Consider the following 18,625-nt stretch of genomic DNA (forward strand, 5'->3'; position numbering starts at 1 on the left):
CCTTGATGCTCCAGATCTTCTTTAGCTGAATGAAGGAAGGTCATGCTTTACTGATTCTTGCCTTGACATTGACGTTTGTACTGCCCTGTTTGTCTATGACACTGCCCAAACATGTAAATGTCTCAACCTGTTCCAGTGCATTCCCTGCAAGAGTGACTGCAGCTGTGCTGGCTATGTTAGGCTTCAGGATCTTAGTTGTCCTCTATGGATATTGAGGCCAAGATGGGCTTATGTTGCTGACACTTTGTTGGTCTTCTCTTCCATCTGCAGATGGGTATAAGAGAGTAGGGCCAGGTCATCTGCAAAGTCCAGGTTGTCGAGCTGCATCCAAGGTGTACACTGGATCCCATTTCTTTTTTTGCTGTGCATCTCTTCAATATCCATTCTATGGCCAGCAGGAAGAGAAAAGGTGAGAACAAACAGCCCTGACGGACTTGGGTCCTCACTTTGAAGGCCTCTGTGAGTTTTCCTCCATGGACTATCTTGCAATGCGGTTACCTCATAAAAGTTCCGGATGATCCATAACCAGTTAATCTAGCACAGATGAGTTTTCAAAGGGTCTCTCTGTCCACACTGTTGAATGCCTTATCATAGTCAATGAAGTTGACATAGAGAGGGGAGTTCCGTTCCATCAACTGCTCAATGATGATTTGCAGTGTTGCCATCTGGTCTGCTCAGAGTCTATGTTTGTGGAAGACAGTTTGATGGTCTTTCAAATGAGCGTCCACTTGTTCCTTCGTTGTTCAGGATGCCTCTGTTTAACACTTTGCCTGGGGGTTGATAGAGTTACTGAGGTCACCTTTCTTGTGGATCTTGATCAGATATGCCCCCTTCTAGTCTGATGGCACCTTCTCCTCTTCCCAGATCCTTCCAAACGTGGGGTAGAGCATGTCTACTGATGTTTCAATGTTTGACTACAATGTCTCTTCAGGAATGTTGACAGGTCCTGCTTCCTTCCGATTTCTCTGATGTTTAATGGCATGCCACATTTCTTCCTTGATTGGTTTCCTTTAGTTGATTGGCAAGTCCTGGTCAGCTGGCTGTATGTCTGGTGAAGTGTTCAGCACAGGCTGGTTCACCAGTTCTTTGAAGTGCTTCACTCATCTTCGTTGTAGGCTTTCATTATCCATGATTGTCTTCCCAGCTTTATCTTAAACAGGTCTTTCTGGCTTGCTGTACCTGCCACAGTTGTTCCTTGTTATCTCATAAAGTTCTTTCAAGTTTCCATGGCTTGCTGCTTCCTGGGCAAGACCACTGATAAATCTTTCATTGTCTGCTCTAAAGTTTCTCATTGCATCCTAGTTGGTTTTTGGTGTATTTCTCTTGAACTTTAGCTTTTTCTGCTCGTTTTTGGCTAGTGTTGAGTGCAGCTTTCTTTCCCTTTCTCTAGTGGATTTTGCAGAAAGTCTTGGTGGAGATCCAATATTTATGTTGGTGTTTCTTGGGACCCAGTACCTCCTGGCAGGTTGATGTCACTGTTTCTTTGATATCCTCCCACTGATGTTCTCTAGTTCATGCAGGACTTGAAACTTGTTACTGAGTATTCACTCCATTTTTGTGCATCTTTGAGGATGGGGCTGTGATAACACTGGTGTTGGTTTGTTGGTTCCATCCATGTATTATTCAGTTTTAGCTTTTCCCTGGCCACAACAAGGTGATGGTCTGATGCCACGTCTGCTCTTAACTTTGCTTTCACATCTGCCAGGGACCTTTGAATTGTCTTGGCAATGCAGACATGATCGATCTGATTCTAAATTGAAACTAAAAGGCAGTGTCAGTAATGTGTAGTCGGCGATTCTGGTGTCTCGATTCAGTTTGCTAATATGACGCAGCCCAGTCCCTGCCACAGTCAGGCAGAAGCCATGCTGGTAATATGCGTGTTGGGCACAGTCACTCTTCCTGCAACGTGTTAGGAGTGACCTATTTTTTTTAGTATAGTACTTTGCGACTTTGTTGTGGGTCTTCATAGTCCTTTAAAAGCTAACTCGGTGGTGCTCATTTAATTGACTTCAAAATTAAGACGTAGAACGAAAGAATCTCATGTTGTATTCAAATCTTTACTACTGGTCACTAACCCACTGAGCTATATTACGGGTGTTCTAGCTTGAAATTTAAGGCAGTGTAGAAGTGCAAGCGTCTTAATTAGTTCTGGTAGCAGCATTTTACTGTTGTAATTTTTATACTGTGAGTCAGCCGTGTGGTAGCTAGCATTGTCATGGTCACTATTATGTGAGAGTCTGCTTAGAATATAATTTATTTTCAAAATAGGGAGAGGAGAGTACTGTGCTTGAAAAGGCATGTTTAATGAAATGGGAGGAACAGGCTGGTGTTGTGGATGGAAGTTTGCGGGGCACTCCAGAGGAATGGAGAGGCATTCCTGTGACGGTAATGTTATTGGAAGGGATATAGACTGCCATCTTTGTACAGCCATGCAAGATGGCAGACTTGAACACTTATACAGACCAACCAACCTTAGGAAAACAATCAAAATATAATGGTAGCTCACTATCTTTGCTCTCTCTGGTAAAATCGCTGCATGCTAACACATAGAGAACCAAACAACGCTACAAAAACAAAGTCATGCAAGCACTGCATTAAAAAAAATTATAACATTTATGTTTCAAGCAGAGTAAATAAGCTGAGTAGTCTTAGGTTATAACAGAGCACATGGGAGGTCCTACCCCACCCTACCTTATATTTATTGATAAGAGAGTGCACAAATATATACTATATGTGCACACACAAAGTTTTGCATTCCTGAGGGTTTCGAAGGACAAGACTATTACAGCTGAGTTATAAGTGACCCATTAAACTGTGATCCTGAAATTGCACTTACCAGGTGCGACAAAATTTGAACCCTTCTATGAAATTCTGCAAATCAGCCCTGCTAGAATTTAACAAGGGGAAAAGGCAGGTATTTACCAGGGCATGCAGATTTTGGGGCAACTAGCATTAAAATCAGGCTGCATTCGGTATGAGCACAATGACCACTATTAGTTCAGTTTACATTTACAATTACTAATATCTGCCTCTCACTGCATTCCTATAGCTTTGGAGGCCCGGAATAGTATGAAATGTCACCCTTGTAGGTGCGTGATGGTTAGTAGTTGTGTTGTTACTTTCATTGGCAACTTGCATGGCCAATGTGTGGTGCAAGCTGCAGTGGCCACCCGAGGAGAGCTCCGGCACTTAATATTTTACAAATTAAGCACTGCTGCCAAGCTCTTGACCTTGTCCCCCAGAGGCTTAAACAGCAACGGTTACATCCCCTCCCCACTACACTCGGAAGGGCCTTCCACCACCTTCTGTACACCTGCAGCACAAAAACCCGCACGGTGCCTACACAGCTGACCTTCAACCCTTCAGAACAGCTCCCTCCGCAAACACCCCACAGAAATCTTGGAAAGCATCACCCCATGCACCCCGTCATGATGTTCATCACCTGGCTCACACTGTCCTCAACCCCGACATCTCGACTGCAACGTGCTGCAGCTACAAGGTGATACACAGAGATCGCACTAACAAACACGGAGGAGGCATCACCATCATCCTCAAGGAGACCCTCCAATATACCACCACCGAGCACGAGATCTCACCAATCATGGGACACCTCAACTTCCAAATGCAGATCACGCAAACACAACCGTTAAAAGAACCCTCACCTACAGACCCTTGTGCCCATGACCCAGCATTCTGCAATGCCATCTCTGAACTCATCGCCACCTGCCAATCGACTCGAGGCACTCCAGCTTCCTCGGTGACCTCAACCTCCACCTCAACCTCAATGACACCAAATCCTTCAAACTCCTGGAAAGCATGAGCAACATTGGTCTCACGCAACTCGTTACTAGCCCGACTTACTGCACAGGACATACCCTAGATCTCATCTTCACAGCCAGCAACAAATCAAATTCAGCCATACTACCAAACTTACCTGGACCGACCCACAGCATTGCTCACTTCACCATCGCAGGCTCATCATGACTCACTGCCTTGCTCCCCATGCCGCAGATAGAGCAAAATTACTGAGACCCAATGGACTGCCGCCCTCAACACCAACATACCCCACACCTTCAGCAACCTTGAGCTAGATGTCCAAAACTTCTCCGGCTGGATCTCCAACTGCGCCAACACTATCACCCTCATGAAAACAGCCAGCACCAGCAGATCCAGCAACCATGCCAGCTTGTTCACCACGAACTCTGGGACTTCAAACTTGAGTGCAAACCACTGGAGAGGTGATGGCCCTGCATCAGAAACCAATCAGACCTCACTACATTCAAAACGGCCCTCAGCAAATAGCACCACCTACTCAAGGGAGTCAAAAAGGACATCCTAACCATCCGCATGGAGGCATGCACCAATCACACAAAAGAACTCTTCAACATTGTCAGAGACTTCCCATGCCCATCTGTTAGCAAGACCATGAACTGCCCTTCCCAAGTACTCCCTGGCGAACTACTTCTACAACTTGATAGCAGACATCTCCAGCAAATGGAACCCACAGCCAACCAACCTCAGTCACCTCCTGACACACACAGACAACTACCACAGCCACCTCACTGATTGGACCCCAGTTACCATGCCAATCACCACAGCATCCACTCCAGAGCACTGACAGACCCCAGCCCCCACCACGCCTTCAACCTGGAATGGAAGGAAATTGGTAGCACACTCAAAATCATCCTCAACTCATCCATCACCACTGCCACCTTCGCCAATGCCTGGAAACATGCAACTGTGAAACCCCTCCAGAAGAAGCCCTCCAGCAAACTTAAGAACTACCGCTCCATCTCTCTGTTCCCCTTCCTGGAGAAAGCTATAAACTGCCAGCTCACGGATCACCTGGAAGAAAACAACATGCTTTATGCCTCCAAGTCCGGATTTCACTCCAACCACAGCCTTGATAGCCACAACTGATGACATCAGATCCATACTCGATCTTTGTAGCACTTAGGGGGCACCTATGGTGCCCCCAACATTTCCCTGAAACATGTGGCAGGCACCTCGTGGTGCCTGACACGTAGTGCAGGGAGATTTAAACTGTGCATCTATAACATTGCGGCAGGTGCTGCACCTAGCAGCCTCCGCCGCAATGTTAAAGATAGTAGATGCGACCGCCACGATGGCGGTGACATCATAATACCCCCGGTGGGACCGCCGTCTTGTAGGCGACCAGTCCCACTCCCTGACACGATTGCAGATGGACTGAAGTCCATAACAACTATGGGGGTGATTACGATGGCGGACGGACTGAAGTCCGTCCGTCATCATAATCACCCCCATAGTTGATTAAAAATATAGTTTTTTATTATTGTTATGTATTTCAGTACATCATATATATGTATGTGCTGTATATTTTTTATATAATTGTTTGTATTTTTAATATAAGTGTGTTACATTTTTAGTAGTCATTCATTTTTTTTTTAATTTTGCGCTTTTAGGGGCTCCTTATAATGGTGGCATGACCACCACTGCCGGGCCAGCGGTGGTCGTCCTTCCGCCATCAGACATCAATTTTCCCCCCCGCCAGATTACGATGGCAGCGGGGAAACGTCAGGGAGATGTGGCGGACGCAAAGACCGTCCGCCAAGGTTTGCAAGGTGGCCCGTTTCCACCCGCCTTGCAGAACCAAAAGATTGACCAGCAGTGTGGCGGTGCCTTGCAGGCACCGCCCATAGGGATTATGATATCTCTTTCCGCCTGTCTATGCGCCGCAGTCATCCCACCGCAAAAAGACACGCGCAAAGGGATTTTGGGGACCATTTGTTCTGGGGGGAGGTGGTGCTGCACTGGGCGGGGTACCCATGGTACCCCCCTGCATTTCCCTGCACTGTGTGGCAGGCACCACGTCATGCAGGGAAATATACAGGGAAATGCAGTAGTGGTGGTGGTAGGGGTAGAGGTGTTTTAAGGGGGAAATTATGGAAAGTAGTTTATTTTTAATTGATGAATTATTAACTGGTTGTTGATTAATTTTAATTAACTAATTGGAAATTAATTATGGTTATTTGCGTAATTAATTTGAGGTATGTGTTGTAGTGTTGATAGGAGTAAAGGGTGGGAAGTAATTTGTCTTTAATTAATTAATAGATAGTTGTTAATGTTAATTATTTGCTATTTATTTTGAATCATTGTTTATTTTTTGTGAGTGTTGGTTTTTCTTTTAAAGGGGTAAAGGGTGGATATTAAATACATTTAATTATGTAATTATTAGTTGTTATAGTGTTATAGTTTGTGTAGTGAATTAATGTTTTTTATTAATATTATTTTTCTCATTGATTATTAAATATGTTAATTATGTAAATAATTTTAATTAACAATGTTGAAGTTTTTTGTTATTTGTATGGTGTTATAGGGTGTGAAATAAAATAAATATATTTATGTTTTAATTAATGTTTTTGTTTGTAAATATTTTGTAGGTTAAAATAAAAAATTCAATATATATAATGTTTAATTTTTTATAATATTTGTTGTTTTTTGTTATATGTAATCAATATTATAATGTGTTATTTTTATGTTTAATATTATTTTTTTATATATTTTTTTATTTTATTGTATTTTAAATATTATTTTTTTAAGTGTTTGAGTGTGAATAGTAATTTTTTTTCAACGCTATCCAACACTTTCCCTACTGTTGCAGTCTTTGGAGTGGAAATTGTAATTTTTGCCCCTCTGCTGCCCAACACTTTCCCTTCTGTTGCACTCAATGGATTTGCAATAGTAAATTGTACCCTTCTGCTATCCAACAATTTCCGTACTGTTGCACTCTCTGGAGTGCGAATAGTACTTTTTACCCCTTTGCTATCCAACACTTTCCCTACTGGTGCTCTCATTGGAGTGAGAATGGTAAATTTTACCCCTACGCTATCCCAAACTTTCACTAACTTTTGCACTCACTGGAGTGGGAAAAGTATTTTTTACCTCTCCACTATCCAACACTTATCCTACTGTTGCACTCAGTGGAGTGGAATAGTAATGTTTACCCCTTTGCTATCCAATGCTTTCTTTACTGGTGCTGTTACATGACTGGTAATAGTAGTATTTACCCCTCCGCTATCCAACACTTTCCTTATTGTTGCACTGACTGGAGTGGGAATAGTATTTTTTTCCTCTCAGCTATCCAACACTTTCCTTACTGTTTTTCTCAGTGAAGTGGTAATAGTAATTTGTATGCCTCCGCAATCTAGCACTTTTCCTACTGTTGCACTCTCTGGAGTGGGAATAGTAATTTTTATCCCTCAGCTATCCAACACTTTCCCTACAGTTGCACTCTTTGGAGTGGATATAGTAATTTGTACCCCTGCGCTATGCAACACTTTCCCTACTGTTGCACTCACTGGAGTTGGAATAGTAAATTTACATATGTTGCTATCCAACACTTTCCCTACCTTTGCACTTATTGTATTGGACAATTTAAGTTTGAATATTTTTTCATACTTTAATGTTGTAATTTATTGTATAATGTTTTTTATATTTTAAATTATTTATATATATATATATATATATATATATATTAATTGTATATAATTTTAAAGTTTTAAAATATATTAAAGGTAATAGTTTATTAATAATTTATAAGTAAATATATATATGTATAAATGATTATGTCTGTGTGTGTATTACTTTTAATTACGTTTATTTGTTATATTTTGTCAAAATGTATATTAAATTCAATTTATTTTGTTAAAATAATATTAATATTTAATATAGTAAGTATATATTATGTAATATATATATTTAAATCGATAATTTGTACATCTATATTTTTTTACATTTATCTTTTTTATTCTATATTTTTGTACTTACCTTTTTAAGTATAGGAGTCGATATTTTTGTTGTATACTTTTTTTATCGAGATTTTTTACATCAATATATTGTACACCAATATTCTGTCGGTGAACCCCTTTATACATGTATATCACCAGGAGGTAATTATAGTTAGGATGGAGTTTCTATCAAAAAAACATTTTCAGGTGCCTATATCTTTGGTGTCGCTTGATGAATCTTCATGAAATTTTGCAGGAACATTTGTCCGGCACTTCAGGCACTGTTTGGAAAGTTTTGGGGTGGTTCATCAACTGGGTGACTATAAAAAAGGGGGCACCAAAAATACGTTTTTCCCATGTTAATTCCCATAGCACCTTTGAACAAACCTAAAGCCCAAACCGCCAGATGAAAATGCACCAAATTTTGCAGGAAGCTAGATGTTGGTATGCAGATCATGGTTTTTGTGATTTGGTGTCAATCAATTCAGTTACTTGGGAGATATTAACTGGAGAACAGATTTGTATATCTGGGATCGTAGACTGCCCGGAAATCCAACAGTCCCTGTGCTTCAATCTGATTGGCTGCCAATACTTCAAACCTGGAAGTGTTCTTCAGCCATCTTGGAACTCGACTTGAGCCGAACCCCAGAAAAAACATTTAAAAAGAAGAAAAGGAGGCAGGGTAGAAATACCCTTCTCCCATGTGCCTCTTGGGGTGGTCCGAAAGGGCCCTGCAGGACCAAAAAGCATTGTTTTAAAAACATTTTTGGCAGGAGTTGCATTGGAGCCACGCATTCCAGCGAATTAAAAAAAAAGTGCTGACTCCTGCGCTTCGCTAGTAATCAGCCCCCGGTGGGCTAGGTCACGGGGCATTTTAATAAAAAAAAGAGGTGGGCCATGGGCCCCCCTCCTGGAGCTCATTAATGCCCTGGAAACAACCACCTCTCCAGGACTTATTTGCTTTTTATATGGGGAGTCCTCTCAGACCCCCTTAGCCTCGGAGACTGCCACCTCCAGGGGCTTTAATTTCAATTAATGCAGAGGGGCTGCGTGGTGCCCCTCCCCCCACATCCCTGGGGACCACCACCTCCCATGGACAAAATCCTGGAAAAGAGGGGGGCAGCATTGCACCCCACCTGGAGCCATAGGTGGCCCGAGGACTACCATGCTTCAAGGTGCCCACCCCAGGACATAGCTGTTTGCTATGGCTTGGCAGGAGCTTTAATTCTCATGCTAAGCCATAGCAATTGTTCCGCTTCCAGCAAGCAAGAGCCTTAAAAATGCTCTTGCTTGCTGGAAGCAGAGCAGAATTGCTTTAACAGAGAGGGAGCTGCATGTTCAGTAGCTCCCTCACTGTAAAAGCAATTCTGGCTCCCGCAGGATCTTGAGACTCCCCCTGTGGTCCCCATCAGTTGTGAATGGGTGCCCTGGATGGGACCAAGGCACCCACAATAGAGGACGGGCTCCGGTGAGAGCGTCCCCGAGGCCAAAATTAGATGGGATGGGGGATGGAGCCAGTGGGTCCAATATTTGTCCCGAGAGGGAGGCTGCTCGGCCCTCCTCCTTACTGTAAAAAATAAAAAGCTGTGCCCTGAAGGATGGGGTCCCTGGGGCTGAATTCGGCCCAGGGAAGGGGGACCACGAAGCACCCTCCCCAAATAAAAAAATTGAAAAAGAAAAAAGAAAGCAAACCGGCAAGTCACCGGGGCCGCCCATTTTCACCTGCTCTGCAAATGAGCCTCCTGGCACACAACTGGTAGAGGGATTAAATCCCATTAGCTGCTGAGGGTCCTTGGGGGCCAACAACTCCACCTGTTACCTTCAGTTAGTCCCACACAGTGGGATTGCTGAGAGGTGTTCAGACGCCATGCCCCCTTCTCCACCACTCTGCAAACTTGTTTCCGTGTACTTTATTGGTTGGGGGATTAAGTCTCCTTGGGTGCTGAGAGTCCGTGAGGGCCAACAACCCCTCCTGTTCCATTCTGTAAGTCCCATACATTGGAATTGCTGAGAGGTCATCAGAGGCCATGACTCTTTCTCCATCACTCTGCAAATGCACCTCCTGGAGCACTACTGTTTGGGGGATGAATTCCCTTTGGCTGCTGAGGGTTCTTGGCCATGAACATCCCCTCCTGTTACCTCCAGTAAGTCCCACACACAGCGATTGCTGAGAGCTAGTCAGAGGCTCCCCCGCCCCACCCCCCCTCCCTTTATCCACCACTCTGCAAATGCGCTTTCTGGTGCACTACTGGTTGGGGTATTGTAGGAAGTTGGCTCTGTGTATACTATACCAAAGTAAGGTATAGTGTGCACAGAGTACAGCGAGTCCCAAGAGGTATAGCAGGGGCTAAATTAGGTGAGTACTACCAGCTCTCTTTGTGGTAGTGTGGGCGAGCAGTTAGGTTTATCCAGAGGGTGTGTTAAGCATGTATTGTATTCACTCTATCAAGGATTGATTGCCCACACTCAGAGACAGAATCCAGGCCAATTAGGTAAGTATGAAAATGGTTTACTTATGTTTTATTTTAGAACCAAGAAAGACTTGGCACAGGACAGTACTTTCAAATGCAAGACTATTCAATGAAATGCAGTTGTGCTCGAAATTACAATTGTTACAGGTTTGTATAACTTTAAAATGCAGTTTGAATCATACAGTATGCACTTTTCATTACTCTTGGATAACTTTTGGATTACTTTGAGTACCAAACCTTAGGATCTCTCAATTCGAGATAACTACAACTTTTTATACTTTACAATCGACTTCTCTTCTCTTCATAAAACAGTGGTTCAACACAGAGACATTTTTAGGCCCAGAATCTCTTAAAATGGGTTACTATGGGGAAAAAGTGTTAGTGGTTTCTCAGGTAAGTACACGACTTATGAGGGTGAGTTTTGGGGCTTAGGACCAAGGTTGCCCAAGGTCTATATGGGCACTCAAGTTGCACCACCAGCTGCACTGGCACAGCCTGGTGCAGAGTGCAGGGGACCAATGTTAGCCAATGGGGCTAAAGGGGCCTTTGGTTAGGGACTGCTTTTGAGCAGGCCACTTGGGTGTGGGAGCAAAGCTGCTGGGGTAAGGTGCACCACCAGTGGCACTGGGGCAGCCAGGTGCAGGGTTCAAAGAGAACGTTGGGGACCCTGTGCTTCACAATGGAGACCTTCAGTTTTTGCAAAGTTTCTGCTGGCTCGGGCAGGGAGGCTTCCTGAAGGTAACCATCCGCTGGAGAGGTAAAGTGGGTTCTTGGCGGATGCCTGAACACCATCATTTGAGCCACCCAAGGCCGTGGGGTCATCGGGTGCAGGGGTGTCATCAGGCGTTGGTTTTTTTTGACAGCTCCGGTTGTGGTTGGGGGGACCTTCAGGTTGAAGCTGCAGGCATCATCTTGAGGGAGGTCGGGGATCACCAGATACCAGGTCAGGATTGCTGGGGAGACCTCCTTGGGGTGCTGGGCTCTGGGCGCCATGTGCAGAGTGGTACAGAATCACTTAGTCACCAGAATCTGGATTCTGTGCTGAGTCTTTGTTTGAGCAAATACGGTGCTCACGGGAGACAGAGTCTGTAAGATTGTTGCAGGGCAGGTCTCCTGGGCTCTGGGGGTTGCTGGCTGGTGGACTCGCAGGGGTTCTTGCTGTAGGCAGTTTGTAGACAGGACAGACCAGTCTTCATCTTCCTGGGTCAGCACAACTCTTCAGTCCTTCTTCTTTGTTCCTCAAATCTGAGGAGGCAAGGTTCAAGGTTGAAACTAAATGCTAAATTTCGGGCTGTTAAAAGGCTGTGCATGTGATGACCAATGGGTTCCTTCTTTGGGGTGGGTCCACCCCCTATTATGACATCCTCCAGTGGGAGGAGGCATGAGCCTCTCCCTAACTAGCTGAGTCACCCCATCTTCAAGATGGAGGGGATTGAGATGCGTGCTTCGCCTCGCCTCCCCCACCTGAGGGGTTGGGTTGGCAAAGGTGGGCACACCTCTCTTACTAGCTTTGTTTTCCTGCCCAATTCCTTAGACCACATTGGGGGGCAGACCAGTGGGATCCAGTTGCTGGAGGCAACTAAAGGCAGGGGCAGCTTCCACATGTGTGAGGCCTTGGAAGCTTCTACTTTCATGGACCCAGCCCATCCTGGGGGAGGAGGCATGACACCTCTGCCCAGGATGGGCTTTGCTGCTGGACCCAGAGAGCATAGGCTCTCTAACCAGTGGTGCAGAAACCTGTCTGGTGGTGGAAAATACTAAACAGAACAAAGTGGCTAGTCAGGTTTGTTTTATAATGAATTGATACACACACAGCCAATTTGTGCTGCGTGAACCAGCCGTTTTATATTACAAAAAGATTTATTTTCATTTATAATTAAGTTTCATTAATCCATCCATATGTCTTCAAAGGAAACTGCTGTCAAAAAGTCGAATCAATAACATACAATAGTGTGCGCAATATATACAAGTGTACAGGGGTTCACAATGGATACTCAAAATTCATTACACCAAAATAACTTTTTACATAACAATTACATTCAAAGTAAATTGCAACATGAAGGACATTTCAACAAGAGATACCGATACACATAAAGAACCAGTCCTTTCACTCAAATACCAGTGGACAGGCGGAAGTAAGGATGGAATTGAACTGCCTGCCTATCTCACAACACCTGTGATCTATTATTGGTTTAAAGGATTAACAGCGGGTTCCACCAAAGTGATATTAGTTAATCCTAGCTGCACCCTTCTTTCTTGTCACAGGCTGGGGGTCAACGCGTTTCGAACCGTAGTGATTAGTGGTTCTCCTCAGGACGGGGACTGGGTATAATCCTCACTACAAAAAAATTTAATGGGAGGTGTCAAACTCATAATGCGACAACGTATGTAAGTGCACTCTCTAACTAGAAACAAACAAAGAAGGTGGTTGCAATTTACCTGCCCAGCGCGCACAGGGGCTGCGGGAGTGGAGATTAACTGCACATCAAGTGAGTTCGTCTGGAAAAACAAGTGCGGTGGCAGTCAGGACTAGTTGGTTTCAGGGATCACTGAAGATGAAAGGTACAAAAGCAAGGACCCGTGTCATACCTGTACTTGGTTGTTGACGCAGGATGACAGACACTCGTGTATCAAGGCGCCCGCGGAGCGGTGCGCAGTTGATCAGTGGAACGGCTCGCCTTCTCTCATTGGCTGAATAAAGAGAAGCAGACAGCACTGTAGTGCACGGTGTCCCAATGATAGTACACAATCAAGACCACAGAGTGTGACATAAAAGATTTTGTCATGTCCTACCTGCGCATAGAATGCAGATACTAGTAGACGGCGGCACCTGGGAAAAATTCTGGATTTTGCAGAGGGCGGGACTCTTCTGCACAAACACCGCTGCAAGAAGCGTGAGACATTAAGCATGCATGCAGGGCCAGGGTCGTGTTTTTTTTAGAAGGGGACTCAGTCGCTAGCAAAGAAAAGAGAACTTACTCGGGCGAAGCCTGGATTCAATCCATTACACCGCCACCAACATCTAGCGTGTGGCTGCGCAGGCCGTCTCCTGGCTGTTTAACAGGAAGCCCGGTAGGAGCCATGGAGAACGACGATGGACACATGTACGGCGCTAGGGTTGTTGGAACTTGTGGTTCCGCCTGAAAAAGCGGAAGATCTCTTGATGCCAAAACAGGTCAATGCTACCGCCCAGGTAGGTGTTGTTAGTGCCCAAGGAATGCAGGGGCTGAAGGTGCAACCGGCAAGCCCAGGGAAGGAAAAAATCTCGGGAACTCAGGAATGAAATATTTACTAAGAGGCACGAAACTAGCCTGCCACCACCAGTGTTTATTCCAGACGAAAAATTACTGTGTAAAAGTGAGAGCAAGAGAGATTTTTTGTTTATGAAAATTATCAACCTGAAAGGCAATTTTTGTCAGAATAAGCAGCACGGTCCATGACAGCTCAGCGTCGGAGTGGGCACACAGGCAGTACAGATGAAGGGGGAGGGTTTACAGATTCCCAAGTTCAGACATTTCATTGAGGCCAGAGTTAGATGTATCAAATTTGAGGATGAGGTATGCCTCTTTCTGTGAAAGGCGTACATCTGGGTCCCCGCTGCCGCCTCTGATAACAGCAAGCACAGTCCATCTGATATCATTGGGGGAATGTTTATGTTTTAGAAAATGGGAGACCAATGGTGCCGTCAGGTTCTTATTGTTTATCCTTGAGCGATGTTGGATGATTCTTTGTCGCACCTCCTGCGTGGTCTTTCCAATATACACCTTGTTGCACGGACATTGGATGGCGTAGACAGTATATTTCGTTTTGCAGTTGGTATGTTGGTGGAGCAATGACTGTGAGAGAAAGTCTCCTGTCCACGGGTGTACCTGTAGGATGCAACACTGACGGTCAACAGATGTGTGAAGATGGGAAATTAAGGGGATTTCGACTCCCTTCAAATGCGGTTATGGTATTGGCTGTGAATGGTAGTAACAAAATATGTTTGCTCTGGAAACTAACAGGTGTAGCTATAATTGGTGTTTCATAGTTAGCTAGGTAGACTTTACCCTGACTTAGAGAACATATCTCTCTCTCCTGGATTTTTTGAGTGTAAGCTCCATGCTGAATGCCCTTTCATTTCCCTTCGAACTTCTCTTGAGCTAGAAGTCATGCTGACTCCTGGGTTTCTTCTTAAGAAATCCCCTGTAGAGGTCTCTGTCTTAGCTCAGGGTTAGACTAGAAAGGGGAAGTTTCTTTATGGTACGCCTGATTGTGTCAACCTGTTTCCTTTGCATTCTGGCTGTTATTGTTTTGTACCTCACTTTATTATGACTTCAATTACTGGCAAATCTCAGCCTCCAGAGTATATTGTTCTATCTTTTTAATCTGTTCCTGCTACTCATATATCCCGGTTGGATTACAATTTTAAAATAAACCTCTAAGTTTGGCAGACGGGTTACTCCATCACAAATGTGACGGATATCCCGTCTGCCGTATGACGAGTTCCATTATATTCCATTGGATATAATGGAACTCATAATACGGCGTACCGGATATCCGTTGTGTTTGTGATGGAAGAACGCGTCTTCCAAACTCGTAAACAGGCCCTAAGAGTCGAGGTTCAGATACCCACGCTCCATCACCCAATTGTCAGCCTTGGATTCTCTAAGACCCGGGTGTGTATGTCTGTATAAAGAGTGTGTATTAACACATGTTCTTTATTTCTCTTTATGATTTTGATTATCTGAGGGCAACATTCTGTGCCTCCCTTTGCTAATGAGGGGGGTGCATTTTGGGGGGAGTGGTGACTTGTTCAATCAACCTAGACACAAGGCACACAAACGATAAACAAACAGTTCAGTATTGTCAGATTCAGATTTTTAGCAAAGAGATAAGCACTTTTTCTATAAATATCTTTGTAAGCCTTTACATCAGTCTCGCTCAAAGGTGCACATACTAAATGTTTGAACTTGATAGGTGAAATGAGTTATTATGAGAGCTCTGAGCACTGCCAACAAATCACCCTGTAAAATACAATATTTTCAGCCCTCAAAAATAAAATAATCCACAATGTTTAAATGTAGGTTTCCAGCGTGCGTACACACTGTGCAAAAGTAATTTTGTCTATAAATATCTTGGAGGGTCTCTGCATCCATCTTGCTACAGACAGTGTCATGCTTCATCCTGCATTGTGAACACCTCCCCTTTTCAGATACTCACTAATCTGAAGCCTCACATATTGGAAAAATGACACATGAATACATTTCACGTCTAAACTGACTGCATTCTAATGTTTTGATTCAGCCTGTGTTTTGCTGTCCTGGGTGATCAGTCTCTTCCCTTTTTTAACAGAACGGTCACCTACAGCAGTGCCTGGAAACAGTGAGGAAAGAATTCATCATATTCAACAGAGAAAGGTAAGTACATCCATCAAATGCCGTGTAGGATCCTGTGACAAGGCTGCTTTCAAAGTTTGGAGGCTTCAGGAACAACAGGAAGTGATAAACGAAAGTGGCAACAGCATTGGAAAGGCTGAGCATGAAGACAGCAGTATGACATGCTGATGCTTGGCGGGGAATTGTATTGAGTGTTCTTGCTTGTTGTCTATGATGTGGTAACTATAGCAGGAAGTCAGACACAGCTGTTTTATTTTGAGGCTGGAGAAGTAAATGTTTATAACTACGTCAAGAGAAGCATTTACTTATTAGCATGACTGTACATGTTCTTAATAGAGCACAGCCAGGACAAAACAAATCAATTGTTCAGTACTCAATGCATGTGATTATAATTAAGGATGTGAGATAGAACCAAATATGCGATTAGCACGCATGCCTGTTCCACGTGGTCTGAACCACGCTAGTCTTAGCCATGCACATTTCTTTACCAGGCATGCCTTTACAACGCAATATGTGTTGTTAAGGCATGTATGCCAAAGACATTTGCATGGTTAAGACTTTTCAGGTAACTATAAGTACCCCGATCACGGCTCCCCGTTCTGAGCCCTAAAACAGCCCCCAAACCCACGCCCTGAGACCTAAAACCGACCCTTTCCCCTCGAGCACTAAAACTTCCCTGCCCCCCAGGCCCTAAAAAGTACCTCGATCCCTGCCCCCCATTCTGAGCTCTAAAACAGCCCCCAGACCCGCCCTGAGACTTTCAAACTACCCGTCTCCATCCTGAAAACCAACCCCCTCCCCCGAGCCCTTAAAACCTCTAAACTAAACTCCTAAAAACTTCCCCGACCCTCCTGCCCTGAAAATAACCCCTGAAAATAACCCCGAACCCTTAGCCCTGAAAACTATCTTCAACCCTTAAAAACTACCCTCACACTCCCCAAAACGCACTCCCAGAACCACTTACCTCACCGTGTCCTCTTCCTTCTTCTGCCCATTTCGGCAGCTCGACCCCGCACTGCATTAACAATGCATATGATATGTGGTTAAGGCATATGCATGATTAAGACACTCATGGTAGCGCTTGCTTTACTGGATCACGTGTGGCACTGCCTGCATTGTTCCCACCTTTCCCCTATTATTAATCATTTAGGAAAGTCAGTGCGTGCTAAGAGTGAGTCAATAGTTGTTATTTTTTAGACAAACCTGCAAAGAAGCTGTTGTACGAGCTCCAGTGCACACATTGATGTACTCACTTGTTTAAGGAATTTGTATAGCACGGGCATAGTCGAAGAGATAGTGGATGCTTCATATGAAACTGGAAAAATACACACTTGAGAGAAAGCTTGAAGGAGAAGGTGGGGCGGGATGCAGAGCAATTGAGTTTTATGTCTTTCTGGCAGCATAGAAGATAGGCTAAATCTTAGCTCACCCAGAAGACCAATCCAGAGTGTTGCTCCTTGAGAAGAGAAGATCTGATTTACTGTTAGTAGATTTTTCATTTTAGGAGTTTCCTGGATTACTACTTAGGGACACCGCAGTTAATTGTATCACACGTGGTAACTATTGTTACCGCACATATTGCATGCAATTCTGAGTTTTGTGGTAAATAAAATTGAGAATCTTCTGAATAATTTTGCTCAGCCAAACCTGCTGATATTTAGCAAGGAAAGATGGCTGGTATTTACCAGGTCATGCAAATCTGCATGGTATTGATTGCACCTGGTAAGCTCTGACTTAGCCTTAGTCAATTTTATTAGGAGCAATAAATATTACACCACTTACTGCACCCACTCATATCAAGGGCGTTAGTCGCTGTTTGTCCTCTGGTGAGGTATAACTTCACTGGAAGGGTGAAATGTATGGCTTTATCAAAGATACATGCCATTTTGGCCGAATTATTGCTTCTGGAGGTGGAAAGTGGAGGTCTTTCAAAAATATTTTTATGTTATCTGATTTGTTGGAGCTCAACAAGATGAGCAGCTGTATGATCTATGGCTTTAAAAAAATTGAAAAACACCCACATGTGTAAACCAGTTTCATTATGTTTACATTTGTTTATTCTAGGGCACACATTCTGTTTCTAACAAATTAAACTTGAGTTCATTTCTGAATTGAAGCCCTTCAACTCTGGTGATCTTATATTAAAGGAGATTTTTGTTAAATCACAAAAGCAAGAAACTCTGTTTACCAGTGGAGTAATTAGGGTGCCATGGTCCTTAGTGCAAGCAAAGTTATTGGGCCACCTCATTAGAAAGCCATCTCAGTCTGTCAGCTGTCAGCTGTCCATGACACTCCTCATCCTCCTTCAACATAGTTTGCATCTGCCATATCAAAACTCCATATCTTTTTTCACACACACTACTCCCTACATGTCTGCAAATCAAAGCCATAACCCTAAACATCATCAATACAGGCAATATGTTTGTCCCTTGGAAAATGCATGCATACAAAGACATAACATGCAGATACCTCAAACTAAAACTTCTGCCCTCATATAGAGACACCCTTCAAGCTGTTTTGACACACACATATGCCTCTCTATGCACTTGCACAAGCCCAATTATAAAACTGTAGACCACTTACCCAGCACTCACAAAAGACAATATTAATCTGCATTCACACAGGCACACCTCTCACAATGCAACCACAAAATCTGGTGGCTAGCCTGTACTCACACAAGCACACAACTCACATACAGGTACACTACTCAATAGTAAGGAGCAGAGTTGGACATGAGGGGGCTTAGGAGGCTTAGGTTGAGTATCTGGTGCATTGGTCAACTAGTACACTCTAATACTGCTTAGGTAGCCTACTCAGAAGTCAGCATCTGCAGCAGCAGTTAAGGCTGTGTTTAAACACACAACCTGCACTGCAGCAGCAGTCCAAGCCTGATCTCAGCAACTACCGCTTGCGACTCAAGGAAGTCTTAAGGACACCAAGGGAACAGCTATCACTACCCGCATCGATACCGCTTCCAACCACATTACTTCAAAATGGTCAAGGAATT

General features: G+C 43.9%; 1 protein-coding gene across 1 annotated transcript in view; it reads left to right on the plus strand.

Annotated features, from left to right (window-relative positions):
- STK32B (serine/threonine kinase 32B) overlaps positions 1 to 18,625 on the plus strand; it is a 1,644,519-nt gene that overhangs the window by 1,415,298 nt on the left and 210,596 nt on the right. Inside the window, exon 11 of the mRNA XM_078678995.1 lies at positions 15,575 to 15,639. Within this exon, the coding sequence (XP_078535121.1) occupies positions 15,575 to 15,639 (65 nt within the window). The remainder of the gene's footprint in view (positions 1 to 15,574; positions 15,640 to 18,625) is intronic.

This window comes from Lissotriton helveticus, chromosome 2_2, assembly GCF_964261635.1.
Source record: "Lissotriton helveticus chromosome 2_2, aLisHel1.1, whole genome shotgun sequence".
Taxonomy (NCBI): domain Eukaryota; kingdom Metazoa; phylum Chordata; class Amphibia; order Caudata; family Salamandridae; genus Lissotriton; species Lissotriton helveticus.